At 42.9% G+C, this 21,118-nt stretch overlaps 2 protein-coding genes across 2 annotated transcripts in view; both read left to right on the forward strand.

Moving 5' to 3' along the window:
• samm50l (sorting and assembly machinery component 50 homolog, like) overlaps positions 1-12,566 on the forward strand; it is a 13,223-nt gene extending 657 nt beyond the window's left edge. The window contains exons 2-15 of the mRNA XM_078281326.1: positions 392-505; positions 1,420-1,521; positions 2,608-2,695; positions 3,863-3,969; positions 5,875-6,005; positions 6,210-6,297; positions 7,120-7,248; positions 7,443-7,514; positions 7,754-7,840; positions 8,069-8,139; positions 9,209-9,276; positions 10,331-10,477; positions 10,748-10,889; positions 11,385-12,566. Of these exons, the coding sequence (XP_078137452.1) occupies positions 392-505; positions 1,420-1,521; positions 2,608-2,695; positions 3,863-3,969; positions 5,875-6,005; positions 6,210-6,297; positions 7,120-7,248; positions 7,443-7,514; positions 7,754-7,840; positions 8,069-8,139; positions 9,209-9,276; positions 10,331-10,477; positions 10,748-10,889; positions 11,385-11,430 (1,392 nt within the window). The 3' untranslated portion in view covers positions 11,431-12,566. The remainder of the gene's footprint in view (positions 1-391; positions 506-1,419; positions 1,522-2,607; positions 2,696-3,862; positions 3,970-5,874; positions 6,006-6,209; positions 6,298-7,119; positions 7,249-7,442; positions 7,515-7,753; positions 7,841-8,068; positions 8,140-9,208; positions 9,277-10,330; positions 10,478-10,747; positions 10,890-11,384) is intronic.
• Positions 12,567-14,165: 1,599 nt separating this feature from the next.
• The window catches only part of aldh1l2 (aldehyde dehydrogenase 1 family, member L2), a 37,696-nt gene continuing 30,743 nt past the window's right edge, over positions 14,166-21,118 (forward strand). Inside the window, exons 1-2 of the mRNA XM_078242609.1 lie at positions 14,166-14,427; positions 19,852-19,996. Of these exons, the coding sequence (XP_078098735.1) occupies positions 14,380-14,427; positions 19,852-19,996 (193 nt within the window). The 5' untranslated portion in view covers positions 14,166-14,379. The remainder of the gene's footprint in view (positions 14,428-19,851; positions 19,997-21,118) is intronic.

Genomic DNA, 21,118 nt, shown 5'->3' on the forward strand with positions numbered 1-21,118 from the left:
CCTTACAATAACCAAACATTCCAGAAGATACAGTTTCTATGGTCTCCTATCCCAATATCAATATTATATATTATATTATAACGTGTATACAAGTCAACTCTCCTGTCCAGAACTCTCCACGTGCAGTGACTTTCACTGGCTGTAGGACATCAGAAACACTCGAGTCCCCTCTCAAAGCCCCACCCCATTGACATTCCTGCCCATTAAAGGTGCCATACGTACTATTTTTGTTATGTTTTTGTATTGGACTGTGTTAGGATTAACTATAAAGTCTCACCTTACCTGATTTTATAATACAATTTGATACAAAAATCTGGCTGTTCTGTTAACCTTGCATTTAGTACAGATTGTACAGGCGGCGTCTTTTAACATAGTGCTCATATTGCTGCAGAGTCTGGATCCTCTCCCGATGCATGGCCGGGACTTGGGCGTCAACCCTGATGACTTGATGGAGCCTCCAGAACCGGAGCAGGAGTCTAAGCAGGAGATCCTCGAAAACAAAGATGTGAGTAGTAGTAGTAGCAGCAGCAGCAGCAGTAGTAGTAGTAATAATACCAGTACCATAGTAGGTCTTGTAAAATATTGTAGAACAATCTTTCTGGTGATGGGTGGCGCAGTGGATATGACACATGCCTTTTGGTGTGGGAGAGCTGGGTTCAATTCCCACTGCAACACTTAAAGTGCTCATATTATGCTTTTTGGCTTTTCCCCCTTTCCTTCATTGTGTTATATATCTTTTTTTGTGCATTTTATAGGTTTACAAAGTGAAAAAGCCCAAAGTCCCCCCCCAAAGGGACTTACCATCTCCAACAGAAAACACTGTTCACAAACTGCTCCAAACAGCTCTATTGTAGTCCAGCCTTTACTTCAGAGACAAAGTGGTCACTTTGGAACACACGTTATAATGCTCGCCTAGCTGCTAGCATGGCACACCCTCATACTCTGCTTCTGACTGGCTAGTAGTCCTTACCTAGGTACTGTCAGGGCACACCCTCATACTCTGCTTCTGACTGGCTAGTAGTCCTTACCTAGGTACTGTCAGGACACGCCCTCATACTCTGCTTCTGACTGGCTAGTAGTCCTTACCTAGGTACTGTCAGGGCACGCCCTCATACTCTGCTTCTGACTGGCTAGTAGTCCTTACCTAGGTACTGTCAGGGCACACCCTCATACTCTGCTTCTGACTGGCTAGTAGTCCTTACCTAGGTACTGTCAGGACACGCCCTCATACTCTGCTTCTGACTGGCTAGTAGGGGAAAGGGGAAATATATATAGAACAGTTGTAAATGCATTTAAGTGCAAAAACCCAGATATTTTTACTTGATATCACAGTCTAGGAAATCTTGCACTTGTCAGCTAAATCCATTTTGGATGTATTTGCATGTGAAAATAATTCAGGTGAAATATGTTTGATTGCAGGTGGTGGTCCAACATGTTAACATCCAGGGTCTTGGAAGAACTAAAGAGGATCTGCTCGGCTATGAGATCTCTGAGGTTTTCCACGCCAAAAACCTCATTGATGTATGTATTCATGACTGTACTGCACTTTAACACAAGGGTTCTCAACTGGTCTCACCCTGTGACCCACATTTCCCCATGGTCATTAAAGGTACACTGTGTAGTGTTTGAAAATTGGAAGACACGTTACCTTAGTTGCAACACGCATTTGAAAAAGCATTTGAATGCTCAATACAATTTCACCACTATATGGGAGAAATTCCTACACAGTGTACCTTTTAAGTGGCGACCCAATTTTATAGAATTCAAAACAAGCATATTTATTTTTCAAAAATAGCCTTCGAAGACACACGTATGTCATCTTTTTTTCCTACTTTTTTTTAAACCTAAATACACATTTACATGTGTAAAGTGCACATTAATAAGAAACTTAGGAAGAGCATGCCAACTGCAATGACAAAAGTGACTAAAATAAATGAAATATCAGAACTGCACAAAATAAATAAGGCCACACAATTAGATATTTAACTTCTATGCATATCTCTGCATTCAGAGAACATTAGTAAGGAACTGAGGAGGACCATGACAAATCCATGTTCAAAAGTGAAGTACTGCATTATATATATATATATATATATATATATATATATATATATATATATATATATATATATATATATATATATAAAGCCCACAAAACGAAATGTTTTCACCTAACCTGTCATTTCTGTCCCTTTTTATCCTCAATGTACGAAAATTCACATTTTAAATACTCCGGGTCATATTTCGCCACCTTGCCTCCAAACATCAACACAAACCTAAAGTGAATGTTAATCAAATGACGGTTACCATGGCTACGGCGCTAGACTGCCGCATGGCTCGGACGCGTGGCCGTCAAAATGTGTTGTTTCAAAAGAAAAGGCATTAAATATTATTTTATCCAATTATTGACCAGCTGTCCGCGACCCGCCAGGAATGGGTCCGCGACCCACTTTTGGGCGGCGACCCACCGGTTGAGAATCACTGCTTCAAGGCATTGCCACACTCTGACTTGATAAGTTTCCGGTTCTGAAAAGTTTTGGGATTTTCTGAAGAGTCCAGTAGATGAGGTTTCCTATGTTCAGAGCTGTGTGTCTGTCTTGGTTCCAGGTGATGAAAAAGTCTCACATCGCCAGACAGAGGCTGCTCCGCCTGGGAGTCTTCAAGGAGGTGGAGGTCCTTATCGATACGTCTGAAGGTAGCTCATTCACACCTTCTTTCCAAAAAAAGAGCCACACCACTATAGAATCATTTTCTATTTACTCAAACCCAAATGTGAAAGAACGTTTTCTTAAAGGAACACGCCGACTTATTGGGACTTTGTCTTATTCCCCGTATCCCCCAGAGTTAGATAAGTCCATACGTAACCTTCTCATCTCCGTGAGTGTTGTAACTCTGTCTGACGCCCCCACCGCTAGCCTAGCTTAGCACAGATCCTGGAGGTAACCGGCTCCATCTAGCCTAGCTTAGCACAGATCCTGGAGGTAACCGGCTCCATCTAGCCTAGCTTAGCACAGATCCTGGAGGTAACCGGCTCCATCTAGCCTACTGCTCCCAATAAGTGACAACATAACGCCAACATGTTCCTATTTACATGTTGTGATTTGTAGAGTCACAGCGTGTACAAATAACAAGGTCACATGAGACACAGCCATCTTCTAACTGTATATACATACTGGGAACTATATTCTCAGAAGGTGAAGCACTGCTACTTGGGTGGAGTGACATTACTCCAACTCTGAGCGAACTCCAGGCGATCACCACGGGGCTTCTCAGGTGCTGCGAGCAAATCACTCCGCCCAAGTAGCAGTGCTTCACCTTCTGAGAATATAGTTCCCAGTTTGTATATGGTTAGAAGAAACATCCTCCGAGCTAGAGCTAACAATCAAATGATGTTTATCTTTTTTTTTTTTGAGAAAGATTCTCATCGCACACTCAACAGCCATTTTAAATCCAGAGCTGGTCTCCCTACGTGCACATGTTCCACCAAAACAAGTCCCTTCCAGAGGCTATTCTGCAGAGCTACCGTACCTGCGTCCGGTGCTTAGCGCCGCCCAAGACGATTGTGATTGGTTTATAGAAATGCCAATAAACCAGAGCACGTTTTTCATCCCATCCCGGGATGTACGTTTGGTGTAGCCAGACCTTCCTCCGCAGCGCTGTGGAGGAAGGTCTGGCAACGCGGGACTATTGTGAACTGAACAGGTAATTAAAACATGGCTGTTTTTTCTGTCATGCATTTGGAAAAAAGTCTTGCTCTGAGATGTGACTGCATGGTGTTTTCCTACGGGACAATGGCTGCTGTGACGTGTATTATGCAGAATCAAACCTTCTTCCCCCTGATTGGTTCTCTCTCCCCTCTCAGGTTCCGATGCTCTGCCCAACGGTCTGGATGTAACGTTTGAGGTGACGGAGGTAAAGAGGCTGACAGGAAGCTACAACACCATGGTTGGCAACAATGAAGGAAGCATGGTGAGAGACCACAACACTTCCATATCATACCACGGCCATGGTAAATGCTCTCTGATTGGCTGCCAGGAGTCTGATTAAATTGTCTACTTAGATCACATGTGTCAAACTCGAGGCCAGCGGGCCAAATCCGGGCCCCTCGCAAATTTTGATCCGGCCCACCTAGTTGTGCGCCCAACCAAAAAGACGGGGAAACTGTTTGCAAACTGTAATTACGTGACACTCAAAGCAGAATTTGGCAGATTTGCCGACTTTGAGATTCAGAAATTCAAACGGAAGTAGAGAGAGAGCTGGCATCTTCAGGTTGTAAAAACTGTTATCATTGTTCTGCTTGAACTCTATGATGGCTAGGGATTTTTTTTACTGACTTTTAAGGGCTTTATGTTGACCAAACTAAGTGAGAAGACTAATGTGAATGAAAAATGTGCAATAATACTTTCAAAGATATTTGACTGTTTCGGTTCAATAAAAAGCATGTCAATAAACTCTTTACTCTCTAAGTACCCTTAGTGACATTGGGTCTGACACCCCTGACTTAGATTATGGTGCCACTGGGCATTTTGTTCTGGGCTCATTGCAGCCTCTCTTTTACATTGTTGTAACTATAGCAACAATACCACAGCTTTCTGTGGCTTTCTTCACCTTCACCCCACCTTTTACTCTACTTTGTCATGACAACTTGTCGTGTGGAAAAAAGGATTTGAAGCAAATCTGCGTCCACGTGAATCACACATTCATCACACGATAATGCTAAATGTTTATAAAAGTATATTTGATCATCTTATCAGTATTAGGTTATGTTATAGGTGTCAGGACCAAATGTTCATGCCCGCTACATTGGATCGGAACTGAAACGATTCAGTCGATAGACTTAACAATAGACCTTTTTCACGGCAGACATGTTGACGTGTCATAGTAGGAAAAGCACAGTTGTATTCAAAACCATTACTGATGGCTACATTCTCTTAAGAGAGGTCCTGGTGTTGTGCATGCTGACTCACTGAAATAGCTACTGGGACACTTGATGGAACTGAGCCATCATTAAGGTTATCAACTTCAGCTGTGCTTTTCCTACTATGACAAGTCAACATGTCTGCTGTGAAAAAGGTCCATTGTTACATTAATTGATAATGAAAACAATTGTTAGCCGCAGCTATGGTTGGGTATCGGTTCTCGACACCGTCAAGCAGCGGTGGAAGAAGTATTTAGATCCTTTATTTCAGTAGAAGTACTAATACCACACTGTAAAAATACTCCGCTAAAAGAAAAGTCCTGCATTGAATATGTAACTCAAGTAAAAAGTACTCAATGCAGAAACTTCTCACATTTTAGAAACTGGAAACGATCAAAACAGTGTTTAATCCGCTAAGTGTACTTGTAGGCCTATATATTGTTGGGTAGTTTAATTTATAGTAAAACAATGTATTTTATAAACTGCGTGTGTTTTTTGTGTGCAGAAATCTTAATGTGTAAAGTAACTAAAGCTGTCAGATGAATGTAGTGGAGTAAAAATACATACAATATTTCTCTCTGAAATGTAGCGGAGTAGAAGTAGAAAGTGGCATGAGAACAAAAGACTCAAGTCAAGTACAAGTACCTCAACATTTGTACTTTAGTACAGTACTTGAGTAAATGCTCTTAGTTACATTCCACCGCTGCCTACAAGGTATCGACCAAAATAACCCAGTAACAAGTAGTATTGTAACTTCTCCAGTCAAACGGTACCTGCATTTGATCCTGTTTGTACCCAGATCTAGACAAAAGTACCATTTGTGTGCTTTTGCTCGCAGCCAATCACCGAAGCGCGTTCCTCCGTCGCAGTGAAAGGAAAAACCTCAGTACAAGCCTAAATGGTCCCAGACCTAAGTGGCTTTGTGCTAACAATACTGTATTTGTCCGGTCTTCCAGGTGCTGGGTCTGAAGTTGCCCAACATGTTCGGTCGAGCTGAGAAACTCACCTTCCAGTTCTCCTATGGGACCAAGGAGACGTCCTATGGCCTGTCCTTCTTCAAACCCCAGCCCGGACACTTTGAACGCAAGTATGTCAGTGAGCGTTCTGAAACGTCTGTCGATGGCGTGTCCGAGAAAGCGTAGACATCCTCGCTACATAAGAGTAAACGCAGTGCTTTTCAAGACGGCCGGTTCTCAAAACTGGGGATTGCCAGTGCTAGCTTGAATGCACCACCAAGGCACAGTTAGGAGTTGTTGTTTTTTTTATTCAGATTTGCCGTTTTCTGTTTCAGCCTCACACTCAACATGTACAAAGTCACCGGTCAGTTCCCATGGAGCTCCTTGAAAGAGACTGACAGAGGCGTATCTGCAGAATTAAATGTAAGAGGCTTTGTCTTTTTATTTTGTTGACTATTCCTTTTATTTATTTATTTATTTTACATGCTTTGGCAACACAAATGTCTTAACATATCATGCTCATGACGCAAATTGAAATTTTTCGAAATTCTTTGAGAGAGAGAGGAAGAGTTGGTGAATACGTGCACGCTCTGTCTTTTTGTACAGCAGTTCCAACTCCAAACTGCAAACAGACACAACACATTTGTTTGTATGCTTCGAAGAAAAAGTCTCAAGACAGCTCAGGCATTTTTGTAGCTGTTGCCTAACCTTGCCAAAAGTCTTAAATGTTATTAACATAAGACCTGCAAAGAGTGGATATTGCATCAACCTGCACATATTGTTTATGTTCATAACATGTTATGTTCTTCTTTCCAAAGTAAATGAATGTCAGACTGACTGACTGACATGTGATGTGCATTCTTCTTAGAAAACAATGAGGTTTTAGGAATGTCTCATGATATCTTGTCTCTAGAAGAGTATTATTCAACTTCTGTTTTTGTTAAAGAAGGAAAAGAAAATCGCAACAATACTATCGAACTGCAATACTTCTAGAATCGCAATAAATGGAAATTGCAACACAAATGGAATTGGTGCCCATGTATCGTGAAAGAATTGAATCGGGATAAAAGTATATGGTCCCAGCCTTACTGTTGAGACACACACACACACACACACACACACACACACACCTATTTAACTATGCAGGATTGACACGTTATCTGCAAGACCAAATTGTAACTGCTGAGTTGACTTAAACTAAGAACCTCTTCAGCTGAAGTTCTCCATCTTCCTGTCCTCCTGCAGTTTCCTCTCGGGATGACCAACCACACGTTGAAGTGGGAGGGTGTGTGGAGGGAGCTGGGCTGCCTGGCACGCAGTGCGTCCTTCGCCGTGCGAGAGGAGAGCGGACACTCACTGAAATCTGCCCTCTCGGTACAGCCTGGAGCCGTTTCGTAGCTCCTTTTTTGGGGGTTTTATGTCAATTAGTCTCTTCTTAAAAAACACAACTTTTCTTTTCCATATTTGCCTTTTGATGGATATCATTTTCAGGAAATGTTTATAAAGGCTATAAAAACGTTTTGTCCACCGCACCAGTTCAACACAACTCCTGTTTTGTTTGTTTGCAGCACACTCTGTCCATCGATTCAAGGAATTCTGCAATTTTCCCCAACAGGGGTGCCTTATTCCGGCTCAACCAGGTAAGTGTGGGATGCACCGATACCGATGCCATTATCAGGTATGGGTCCGATGCCGTGCACATGTACTCGTACTTGTAATCTTCAAATTACTCCAATACTACACCCAATACCACCTCATAGCAGCGTGACATTAACTTCTCCGTCGAGCAGGTATAGGCGGCGGGAGAGGAGCAAGGCCAGCCGTTTAGAGATTTGTGACTAATTTCAGAAGTTGGACATTTGATGTGTTTGCCCTGCAGGAACTGGCTGGCTACACAGGAGGAGACGCCAGCTTCTTGAAAGAGGATTTTGAGCTGCAGCTCAACAGGCGGCTCTTCTGGGACTCGGTAAGTCCCTCCAGACCTTTAACAAGACCGCCTTCTAAAAGATGCAACCAATCTTTTAGTTTGTTGTTTTGGTCTTCGGTCTTTTCTTAGACAAAGTAGTTGCGTTAAAGAGCCACCAGTGGGCGATAGAGCAGCACTAAATTATTTGAAGATGAACAGCTCTGTTTCACTGACTACTTTTTGTGCAAGGTTTGGTGTCTAAAAATGCAACATGTTGTGTTCTCTCAGGTCTTGTCTGCTTCTCTGTGGGGTGGGATGCTTTGTCCAATCGGAGGACAGCCGTCCTGCATCGCCGACAGGTGCGTCTGATTTATCCAAGAGCTGTCATCTGGCTCTGACACATCAGCCACACCTCAACATACCACTTCCACACATTGTGGCTCTATTAATGAAGGGATTTCTCTCCAAATATAAAACATCCATTCAAAAATCTAAACTTATATCAGCTTCTTAAAGCTGCTGTGCGTAGTTTCGGTCGCCCCCATGAGGAATTCTAACGGTACAGATCCACTTTTGCGACACGACTGAAGCGTGGTGTCGTGACGTCATACATCCATGGTTGATGCTGCACGCCCCTGACCGGCAGCTGATTGGACGAACGTGCGACGTGGGTCTGGCTTCTCGAGAATTTCAACAGTGTGTCATGGCGGCTCGTTATACGAATACGATCTCATATTGTACTAAAATGTTTCTGAAAACATTTTAAGCGAGAAATAGGCCATACAGTTGCTGAATCTGTCTTCATTTCAGATCGACAAAGATTAGTTTGAAAGATTTCTGTCTACTTCTACTGGATAGTCGCGCCGCCTTCCCGGAATGCTTTGCGTGCACATTGAAGTCGTTTGACGTCACCCATAGGAATAGAGTGGAGCGCGGCGCGACAGAAGCATTGCACGGTCAAATGGATCACCAGCTATGTAATGACAACAAAACTGTTGTGAGCTGCTAGTAGCCAAGGAGGACACGGAGCATTAAAACATGATGGACTCTTCAGAAGAGGTCATTATCTTCACTCGAGTTTCTGCGCGGGAAAGTCACCGGACGCCACAATCTTCTGAACATAGTCACACTGAGAAATCCAGAGAGAGTTGTGTGGAGCTGATGGTCTGAATTAGCTTTGTAGCAACTCATTTAGCAATGGCTGGAATGTAACAAGGTCATTTTTAAGAAGCTATATATTTAAACTGACCCGCTCGTTTAATGTGTTCTCATATGTAACCCAAAACGTTTTCAGTGTTTTAAGTGCTTTTTTTCTTGAACTTTGTGCTGTTAATGAACTCATGTTTTTTTAAATGGCAGATTTGTGAGGTTTATGACAACACTGCACTCTGAGCGGATGGTTCAGTGATAGTTGTGTATTTTGTCCAGGTTCTACCTCGGAGGTCCCACCAGTGTTCGAGGGTTTGGGATGTACAGCATCGGACCACAGAGTGAAGGTAGAAACTGTTCAGTCCGGCAGTCATAGAAAACGTGAACAAAGGAAATGTAGAATGTTATTTGTGGTTAAAATAATCCAGATTTTGGAGCAACGCTCAGCTGTTTCTTAAATTGAGACTATGGTTAATCCATTATCTATGTCAAAAGGGAAAAGGCAACATCTGGCTTACTGTCCCAGATGATAAAACACAGACAAGGAGCTCCTTAATTGCAAAGAGAGAACGTTTTATCAACACTTTAGAAATGCATCAGTGCGGGCATCCTGGTAGTCTCGCATTGCCAGACCTTCCTCCACAGCGCTGCGGAGGAAGGTCTGGCTAGTCCACATAGCATTCCGGGATGGGAGAAAACCGTGCTCTGGTTTATTTGCATACATTTATTTTTTTAAACCAATCACAATCGTCTTGGGCTGCACTAAGCGCCAGACGGAGCAAGCAGCAGAGCCGCTGCAAAATAGCCTCGGGAAGGAAGAGAAAACTCCGATTGGACAGATAGTCTAGCTAGCTGTCTGGATTTACCCTGCAGAGATCTGAGGAGCAGTTAACCATAGTCCTCACAAATCCACCAGAAGTTAGAACGCCAACACAAAGAAAACGGAAGGTTACGGGACATCCGGACCGAAAAGAGTGACATCCAACGGAATTTCCGGTGGCACCGGAGCAATCCCGAAAGTGGAACGTCGTGGATATAGACTAGCATCCTGGTGACATAGTGGTTAAGACCATGTAACACAGCGTCCCAGGGTCGATTCCACCTGGAGACCTTTGTTGCACATCATACCCCTCTCTCTCCCCATGTTCTCTGTCTGTATCAACACTGTCGCCATCCAATAAAGCTGTAACAGATGAATGTAGTGGAGTCAAAAGTCCAATATTTATAGTAGAAGATAAAGAGGCATGAAAAGAAAAGACTCAAGTAAAGTACCTCAAATTTGTACTTAAGTACAGTGACTTGAGTACATGTACTTAGTTACATTCCACCACTGGTAGTGTCCCATTAAGCAGTGTAGTCCAGCAGCTTCTGATGGTTTAACCCTCTCTCTGTGTGCTCCAGGTGACTACCTGGGTGGAGAGGCGTACTGGGCCGGGGGTCTGCACCTCTACACCCCACTGCCCTTCAGACCGGGCAAGGGCGGCTTCGGAGACCTTTTCAGAACGCACTTCTTCCTCAACGCCGGCAACCTCTGCAACCTCAACTATGGTGGGTAGGCCGACAATAGCACTAGATGCATTCGATACCTGCTGGGGCTGCACCATGTGAGAAAAATGTGCGATAACGTTGTTGAATATACAACAGGTAAGCAACCTGTTGTATTTTTGAACTGTAGAACTTAAAACGAACAAAAGGAAATCATTTCTAACTTTCTTTTATTGAACAAATTCAACATTGAATATAAAATTGGCACCACTAAAAAAGTGAAAATATCGCGATAACCTGTTGAGGTGTGTGTGTGTGTGTGTGTGTGTGCAGGCGAAGGTCCGAGGGCACACCTTCAGAAGCTAGCCGAGTGCATTCGCTGGTCGTACGGAGCGGGCATCGTGCTGCGGCTCGGCAACATCGCCAGACTGGAGCTCAACTACTGTGTGCCCATGGGAGTTCAGAGTGGAGACAGGTAGACTGCTATTCACTAACACTCCTACATATTTACATATTCCAGGACAAAGGTTCACTCGTGATGTTTTTACTGACTTTCACAGAAACGACTAATAATAATGCCAAGGCACATAATTCCTGTTGAGCTTGTTGAAAAATAGAGAAATGTCTCCTGAAAGGGATCCCGACGATATTGTTCTCCACTGTCGTCGTCGTTACAGTTGTGGTGTGGATTCCACCATCCACTGGAGTTAGAACGATTTTTCAAGCTATAGATTTATGGTTATCGTTCTAGTTATCGTTCTTGGTGTGGACGGCCCTTAACTTCTCCCAACAGCAAACACGCCCAACTCCCCCGACCAAACTGTTGGTTCTCTGGTTCGGCTGCCTTCGTTTTGATCTTCTTCTGTTTTTCCTTCAAAATGCTACACATGGCACTGTTCCATACAGGACTTGTTTTAGGATGACAGTAATTCCTCACTTTTCTTTTGTTCTGTCTTCTCTCCTCTCATAGGATATGTGACGGTGTCCAGTTCGGAGCAGGAATACGCTTCCTGTGACCTAGTCACTCCAGGCTGTGATGTGAAAAGGGAGAATGTCTTGTCGTTTGTCACCTGTAACTTGTTGTGACATGTGCAACACTAGCATGGGCCCTATGTCCCGGGGAAACACGCCTGACCCCCCCCCTCCCCTTTTCCCAAACTCTTCTTTGATATGTCACGGCTTTTGAACAACAAAGTGCCAGAGCTGAGCCATAAAACTACTGGAACGTTTTTACAGTACAAACAGAGCGGGCTTGAGTCGAAAGCAACCAGATATAAGATTTTGGTTACACTTTACTTGAAGGTATCTACATAAGAGTGACATGACACTGTCATGAACGTGTCTTAAACATTATACACAAGTCATAAACGTTTATGACATAACGCTTTTGTCATTAAGTGTCATTGTGATTGTCATTGATTGTCATGACAAGTTAGGGTTAGAGGTTAGGGTTAGAGACTGTCACTCTTATGTAGATACCTTCAAGTACAGTGTTACCAAGAATTCTTTAGCAGCAACCACAAGACATGACAACAATTACGGTGAATACAATCATGGTGAATCTTTTCCCAACGGACTATTGAGTTATGGGTTTGTTTTTTGAATTTGATCCCACTCTTGCTCTTTCTTTGGTTTGAATTCTCCAGCGCTGGCACCTTGTCGGTGCAAAAGTCATCAACCAGTGATTTGGCCCACTATGTTTCCTGTGGTGACAAAAAGTAAATTATTCTCCAGAATGTTTAAGAGATTTTTAGGGCATGTTCCCTGTTTGCCTTTCCAGGATTGCTTCTTGTCCAGGAGCACGACTTGTCAAGTAATCTTATTTGAACTCTACACAGTCTTCTGACCGGATGGGTTCCATTGAGTTGTACTGTGTGATTGAATGGCCGCGGTAGCAGCGAGGGAATTAACCGAAAGAGAACCAGCACTTTGTAATTAAAGCAGCAGTGTTGGAAGGGAATCGACCCCCCCATGCCAAAGCAGTTTGTTCAACCCTTGTTTGTCTGATGTGAAAAATGCCGGGTTGATTTCTCAAGGTGGGAACCCCCCCCCCCCCCCCCCCCCCCCCACCTGAGCAACATCCACCACCAGTGCTCTTACCGTTAGTCCTCTTTTTGATGTTATTCACAAATAAATCACAGCTGCTCCCCTGGTTTCTCTTTGGATCCTTCTGTGTTTTCTCAAATACCCATACAACATTCAGGTGTGCTTCATTACAATAGTTAGTGCTTCTTGTTCTTGCCTTTTAAAATGAAGTATTTTTACATTTTTAGGACATTATTGACAGGACAGCTGAAGATATAAGAGGGGGGAATGACATGCAGTAAAGGGCCGCAGGTCGGAGTCAAACCTGGGCTGGCTGCGTCGAGGAGTAAACCTCTATATGGGGGCTCCCGCTCTACCAACTGAGCTATCCGGGCACCCAGCTGTATTTAGTTTTTTAGCACTTACCTTAATTAGGTATATGACATTTTGGATCACATCCCTTGCATCTGTCACAAAAGCAAAGGACTTTCATTTGTAGACGTGAGTGACATCCCCAAAGCAGTTTTGCAACAGCACATGAGCGTTATCATTTTGTGAAGAGTATCATTTTCCTTATGGGATAAAGGGACATCCAATTAGTGAAATAAATGCAACGGAACTTGCCATGGAGTTATCGGGTCTTGTGTGTGTGTGTGTGTGTCCTGCCTCCCTACCAGTGGTGAAATGTAATTAAGTACATATACTCAAGTCCAAATGTTGAGGTACTTGTACTTGAGTCTTTTTCTTTTCATGCCACTTTCTACTTCCACTCCGCTACATCTCAGAGAGAAATAATGTACTTTTTTTTTACTCCACTACATTCATCTGATTGCTTTAGTTACTTTACACATTAAGATGTTTGCACACAAACAAAAGTTCATAAAATACAATGTTTTATTATAAATTAAACCACCCAACAATATACAGGCCTACAAGTCCCTCGATTAGCCGATTAAACACAAAACTGTTTGGGTCGTTTCCAGCTTCAATCAAACTTTATTTATAGAGCACTTTTAAACAGTAGTTGACCAAAGTGTACAGAAGAATAACATGTAAGGATTTTTTTTCTACATTGAGTACTTTTACTTTTAACACTTTAAGTCCATTTTCCTGATGATACATGCTTTTACTGGAAGTACCATTTTCAATGCAGGACTTTTACATGTAACAGAGTATTTTTTACAGTGTGGTACTAGTACTTTTACTTAAGTTAAAGGATCTGAATACGTCTTCCACCACTCACTGCTCCCTACAGGTTGTGAGCCTAGTTTTATACAGTCTATGGTATTTGTTGGAAACATGAATATTAGCCATGTAGAAGTGGCCTTGCTTAAGAAGTTGTTTAAATAGCCTATATTTTAATAAACCTTTGTATATTTTTTCAAGTTAAATACCTCTTTTTTTTAAAATCTTTATTATTCAAATTTTGATTTAGGCTAGCAAATCTTTAGTTGGCTTATGAATAGCAAATATAAACACCTAACCACTAATTCAGTCAATTTGTTTGCATTGCTACAGTAACATAGCGTCATTTGCAAAGACTAACGCCAAAGATTCTCTATTCGTCTCCGCTAACGCTACGGTCAGGTCAGTATGTAGTAGTAATGTTAGGAATTTCCACGCGTGACCGCGCGATCGAGGCAGTAGTAACGTAGGCGCCGCGTGACCGCGCACGTACGGTTCCAAGCAGCACGTACTCTGTCTGCTGCGGTCGAGTACAGTGCATCCATGCTGGCTGTGGCGAGCCCATAGCAAAGCACGCAGCACCGCCTCTGACTCACACAGTCACACACACTGCTAGTCCCACAGAAGCAGGTGTGTGTGACCAGCAGCGCACATACCTCAGCAGCGGGTCGGACAAAACTCTGCAGCATTTGGATTTTATTTTTAATTCATTTTTTTAAATACATTTTTTTTATATAATATAAAACACCGCCATTATGTTGTGGACGGCGAGCCAAGTCTTAAGGAAATTCTCCACCTCGTCCGTGAGTAACGTTGCTTTTGCTATACCGTAGTGCTTTCGATACTTATGTTGCATTAAAACAAAACAAAAACCATAATGTAGCATACATTCTAATAGCATGTCAGGTCGTAGTGACACGAAGAAGACTGAGCCAGGCTCGGGTCTGATAACGGTTCAGTGAGTTACAGTTCACATTCAGGTCATTATTAGTCACTCTGCTGCCATATTTTCAACAAACGGAGCAAACATGATGGTGTGTCAGTGCCAGCTTGCCACGCTACTGACCGCTCGCCTCTCTCTCCCTCTCCCTTAACGCTAGCCTACTGTACAATATCTGAAAGAGTTGCATCAGCATATGAGCTCCACACTGTAAACCGTTAGCGGCTTATGTACCTGTAATTTGGCTACTGCAGGGCTGTACCCATTCATTCATTATTTTGGGGGAATGTTTTGCACTGTAATAGCCCCAGTGTGTTTGGAGCTACCTTACTGTAGGTCGTTGCTTGGATTAAATGGCTTTAAATGCATTATGAAGCACATTGCAAAAAGCAGCCTGAGACAGTGTCTCGAGCACTAGACCCAAGCATTCATTTGATGATCTGAGCATGGGAAACCTGAAACCTCCTTCCTTAACACATGTGCTGGTACAGTCAGATGGGAGGGAGACACTTGGATCTCTCACTCTGAATTAGGGCAGTGCTCTCTGTCAGCGGCCAATAGTTTTTCTCAGAGAGCTGCCTTTAACCCCAACAGCAAAGATCCGATGACCAGTTGTTCAGGGGTGGACTTGTGGGCCCTGGGAAGCATGCAGTTAACATATAAAGAATAAAAACAGAAAGGACAGTAAGAAATATATTAAGTATGCAGTATAACAATACAATAGAATTGACAAATTGACAAGAAATATACAATAACAATTGAAGAGAGGGAAGGAATAGTACAATATCAGTATAGTCTGAGATTTTAAGATTTAAACATAAATATAGTAAAAGGCAGCGCAGTGCAATGGTAATATATTAATAACAATATTGTAATTGTAAGATTGAAATAGACATGAGGTAGATGAGCAGAACAGTTGATTGACTTTGTTCAGTGTAAGGGTTGGGGCTATTTCTGAGGGTTCAACAGAGTGACAGTGCCCTGTATCGCCTACCAGAGGGAAGGAGGGTGAACAGTTTGTGACCAGGATGTGAGGGGTCTGCATAGATTTTTGCTGCCCTTTTCCGGACCCTGGGCCAGTACAGGTCCTGGATGGAGGGAAGGTCAGTTCCAACGATCCTCTCTGCGGCCCTAATTGTCCGTTGCAGTCTGGCCCTGTCCCGTTTGGTGGCCGACCCAAACCAGACAGTGATGGAGGTGCAGATGACAGACTGGATGATTGCTGAGTAGAAAGTGATCAGCAGCTCCTTAGGCAGATTAAACTTCCTTAGCTGTCGCAGGAAGTATAACCTCTGCTGGGCCTTTTTCTGGACAGAGTCAATGTGGGGAGACCATTTTAGGTCCTGATCCCAGGAACCTAAAGGAATCCATGTGTCGTTCTGGATGGTGGGGGGGACTGACATGTCTGCTGCCTGTCAATCAGGAAGCTGATGATCCACTGTCAGGTGGCGGCAGGCACTGAGAACTGGGCGAGCTTCTGATGTAGGAGTTCAGGGATGATGGTGTTGAACGCCGAGCTGAAGTCCACAAACAGGATCCTGGCGAGGTGGTGCAGGATGTATTGCAGTCCCATATTGACAGCATCATCTGCCCACCTGTTTGCCCTGTAGGCAAACTGCAGGGAGTCCAGCAGGGGTTCCTGTTATGTCCTTCAGGTGGCTCAACACCAGTCTTTCAAGGGATTTCATGACCACAGACGTCATGGCCACAGGCCTGACGTCATTTAATCCTGTGATGGAGGGTTTTTTGGGGACTGGGATGATGGTGGAGCATTTGAAGCAGGAGGGCACTTCACACAGCTCCAGGGACCGGTTAAAGATCTGCGTGAAGATTGGCGCCAGCTGTTCAGCACAGACTCGCAGACAAGATGGGGACACACCATCAGGTCCTGGAGCCTTGATCTTCTGCTTCTGAAAGAACCGGCACACATCCTTCTCGCGGATTGTTAGCGCAGGTGGGGGGAGGGGGTTGGTTGTCAAGGGAAAACCTTTTGTGTGCGTGAGGGGTGTGATAATGGGTGTTTGTCAAACATTGCAGTAAAAGTGATGTGTTGATTGGCTAGATGCTTTTCCCTGATTTTGATCTTTGTTATTTACATAAGAACTTAATAACTTTGGCCAGATACAACAAGAAATCTGAAGACATCAAAAACATACATTGAAAAACTCAACAGCAATGTCTCTTTCCAGAAATCATGACTGAGTTAATCAAGATAATCTGCAGACCTTGTTGTGAGAAGGTTCATGGAGGAACTATTTTCTTTCTACCGAACTACACCTGCCGACCGTATCAACGCAGAAGAAAGCCTACTCTTGGACGAGAGGCTCACGCTCCTCTGCTGAGCTTTAACTGTAGCTAAACGATGATGCTAGCTCACCTAAGCTAATGTTAGAGACGCCATTAATGTTTACATCTTGCGCTGTCATGAGCATGAGCCTCAAGTCCATGAGTATGCTTAGTTACATGCGGTGATACCGAGGGGCAACTTCCATGCCTGAAAAAAGTGAATCCAATGCGGAAGTGGCTTAAACTAGTAATGGTCAAGTGAGGCTTCTACCAACCAAGCTATGGGCCGATTTCCAACCAGTTCTGTTAACTGCCGTACATGCGGCACCAGTACCCGGAGGTGGACGTTTACCCGTTATTAAAGGAACACGCCGACTTATTGGGACTTTAGCTTATTCACAGTAACCCCAAAAGTTAGATAAGTTGATACATACCCTTCTCATCTCCGTGCGTGTCGTAACTCTGTTGGTGGCCCCCACCGCTAGCCTAGCTTAGCACAGATCCTGAAGGTAACCGGTTCCAACTAGCCTACTGCTCCCAATAAGTGACAACATAACGCCAACATGTTCCTGTTTACATGTTGTGAATTGTCACAGCGTGTACAAATAACAAGGTCACATGAGACACAGCCATCTTCTAACCGTATACATACTGGGAACTATATTCTCAGAAAGGCGAAGCACTGCTACTTCTGCTACTTGGGCGGAGTGATTTGCTCGCAGCGCCTGAAGCCCCGTGGTGAGGAGCAGAGAGTTCGCCTGGAGTTCACTCAGAGTTGGAGTAATAGAGTCAACAATTACTAGATAGTAAAAGCATAGTGACCTTGTTATTTGTACACCCTGTGACTATACAAATCACAACATGTAAACAGGAACATGTTGGCGTTATTTTGTCACTTATTGGGAGGCTAGATGGAGCCAGTTACCTCCAGGATCTGTGCTAGGCTTAGCTAGCGCTGGGGGCGTCAGACAGAGTTACAACACTCACAGAGATGAGAAGGGTATGTATGGACTTACCTAACTACGGATACGGGGGATAAGACAAAGTCCCAATAAGTCGGCGTGTTCCTTTAAAACTTTGCTGGATGACTCGGGTCAGAAGGGTTAAAAATCGTTGACTTTCCCTCTTTTAGCGTTAATTTATTTACATATTATGTATTTGAAACCTTACACAACACTGGCTTGGATGCGGCATCATCCCAAGCGCCGCCCTTTTGTCCAAATATGGTCACTTCTGGCTCCAAAATACCAAGATGGCGACAACCAAAATGCAAACTCCTGGCTTCAAAACGGCAGTCCACAAACCAACGGCTGACTTCACCAACGATACGTCCATTCTTTATCTGTGGGTGATATGGTTGACGGGAATAGTTTGGTAGAAAGAAAATAGTTCCTACATGAAACTGCTCACAAACAGGTCTGTGGATTATTTTGGGTAACCGGTAGGGGTGTGACTCTTCACTGGTCTTACGTTTCGATTACGATGATCCTGTCAACGATTTGAATCGATTCAATATCACCATGCATCGCAATGCGCCACCTCCTCAATATGAATATATATTGCTACACATGGTTTTCATCAACAAATTCCAGCAGTCAGATATACAGTATCTCACAAAAGTGAGTACACCCCTCACATTTTAGTAAATATTTCATTATATCTTTTAATGGGACAACACTGAAGAAATTACACTTTGTTACAATGTAAAGTATTAAGTGTACAGCTTGTATAACAGTGTAAATGTGCTGTCCCCTCAAAATAACAGTACACCCCTATGTTAAATTCTCATGAAATTGCCAGTTATTTCATAGATCCAGGATACTACGCATTGACATGGGGTACTTTCCATAAGATCATCTCTCAATGCAAATCAAACCAGCTATTAGGCTAACTGAAATACAACCATGCCAATCTCTACATACCTTACATTGTAGCAACGTGTAATTTCTTTAGTGTTGTCCCATTAAAAGATATCATGAAATATGTACTAAAATGTGAGGGGTGTACTCACTTTTGTGAGATACTGTATATGAACTCCCCGTTTTATTGTATCTGCTCTTAAAAAAGACACTTCCTGAATGTAGCGGAGTCTGAACACAGCAGACAAGGCAGACATCGGTCGATATCTCCAACACTGGGCAACTCACACCAAAACAGTCTAGACTGATGAATAGCACTACAGATAAGAGGAAAAATATGTATTTTAGATTTTGGGTTGAACTGTCCCTTTATTATATATGTGTAGGAACATTTTCTGTGGATTAATAAACGGAGGTTTTAAGTGACCTTTTTCATGTATTAAAGATGCACTCAATTGATTTGACATTTCAAAGGGTGTAACATTTGGTTTAACATTATGTATTACTCTCATTATTATATAATACTATTTATGTTACATATCACTCATTGCTGGAAATTGATATATCTCTGTTCCTCGCATAAGAATATAGAGCATTGTTGATGATGTCTCATGTTATAATGTTCCATGACATGTTTTATCTGTTACACAGACAGTATTGAACTTTATTGAACTTTTTTAAATAATCGCGAATTGAATGATAATCGCAGTATCAGGCAGAAATATCACGATTTGATTTTTTCCTTAAATCGCTAGGATATACGATGTATTCTTTAAAATTGTGGTTAGGGTTAGATCCCCAACTTAGTACGTTTAAGTGCAAAACAACATTTCTGGAGTGCCCCTTTAAGAGTTGGGTCTTGTGGGCCTCTGTGGCCCCCTGAGTGCTAAAGGCACTCTCCTGCAGTTGCCTGCTCTGCATTAGCTTTCCCATTGTCAGTTACATTACATCCATGGAACTAACAAGGTCAGGAAAGTGTTGGAAATCCTTATTCCACTGAGAAGCAAGAGCTCTGTGTACACACAAAGATATCAAAGCACTGCAGCATGAATGAGACAAACTGTGGATGAGTATTTCCCATCATTTCCAGTACTGTAGATTTACACTGGGAAGAGCTGAAATGTGTTTGCTCTCCTTTTCAGAATTATTACCAGAATAAGCTCAAACTAGCTATAATTGGCCAGAGCGTGTTCGGCCAGGAAGTGTACAGCAACCTGAGGAAGCAGGGTCACAAGGTGGTGGGTGTGTTCACAGTCCCCGACAAGGATGGCAAGGCCGACCCCCTGGGTGAGTCAACTCCCTTCTCTCTTACCTGTTGGTTCTATCATTCTCTCTGACTTGAGTGAGTGCACATTACTGTCTTCCAGGTAGAGCTGTAACAATTCCAAATTTTGCTGTGGAATTATCACAGATAATAAATGGTGATGCTGCAGCAAGATCAGGGTTGCAGGGTTTTCTTTTTCTTTTTTTTTTTTCTTTTTTTTTTTTCACTGAAAGCAGCTGCCTGATGCAGCTGGAAATGATGCTGATGAGAGCAGTGAGAGTGAACTGAACACTGAAGTTGGTTCAGTAGGCTGTCAAATCAAAACAATGAGCTCAAAGATGCCAATACAGTCCTGTTGATGGACCAACGAGGTAAAGGAAGGAACTCCGGAATTCTGCACTCATTGAAGTGTTTTCGATGCTGCAGCTATAGACCTGGATGAACTCCCAGACAATGTGACAACAAGAAGGAGGCTTACAGAAGTGGGGGACAAAATAGGCCAGAAACAGGCTCATTTCCTAGGTTATAGCTCATTTGCTAGGCTAAAGCTTAATATGAAATAGTCTACATAGCAAATCAAAACCTACAGTAGTTAACATAAGATGTGGCCATGTTTATTTCTCCATGTTTATTGTGGAAGAAAAAGATCTGTCAAGTCCAATCCTGAGATGAGTTTTATTCACTGCGCAGTGGAGAAAGAAGCTCACAAGAAGCTGTAGGATTCTCTCTGACCAGAATGAGTTTTCTGGTCAGGGTTTTATACAAGGTTACAGAAAGCAACAGAATATCAACAGGCATTCATTCACAAAACTATCTGAGTAGATTTACAGTACATAGACCCAATACTGTCTGCTCAAACTATTGAAAAGCGGCCCTTTGTTTAAATGAGGTGTGAACACACTGGGACCGGTTTGGACGGCCCTTAAATTTAATAAAGTGTGAACTCTGCTGGAGTTTGGCTCCGGCCCTGAAACAAATGGTCTCACCAACAGTGACCCAAGCAAATGGTTTGTTTTAACACTAAACTAAAGCAAAGGCAGACAGGAGACACTTAAAGTTGTTGATCAGGTAAAACAATAGGAACTTAATCAGTCAACAGGAAAGAGGATATCAGGATAAAATGAGACTAAAACGGTTTGGTAATT

This window comes from Sander vitreus, chromosome 23 (assembly GCF_031162955.1).
Source record: "Sander vitreus isolate 19-12246 chromosome 23, sanVit1, whole genome shotgun sequence".
Lineage (NCBI taxonomy): Eukaryota > Metazoa > Chordata > Actinopteri > Perciformes > Percidae > Sander > Sander vitreus.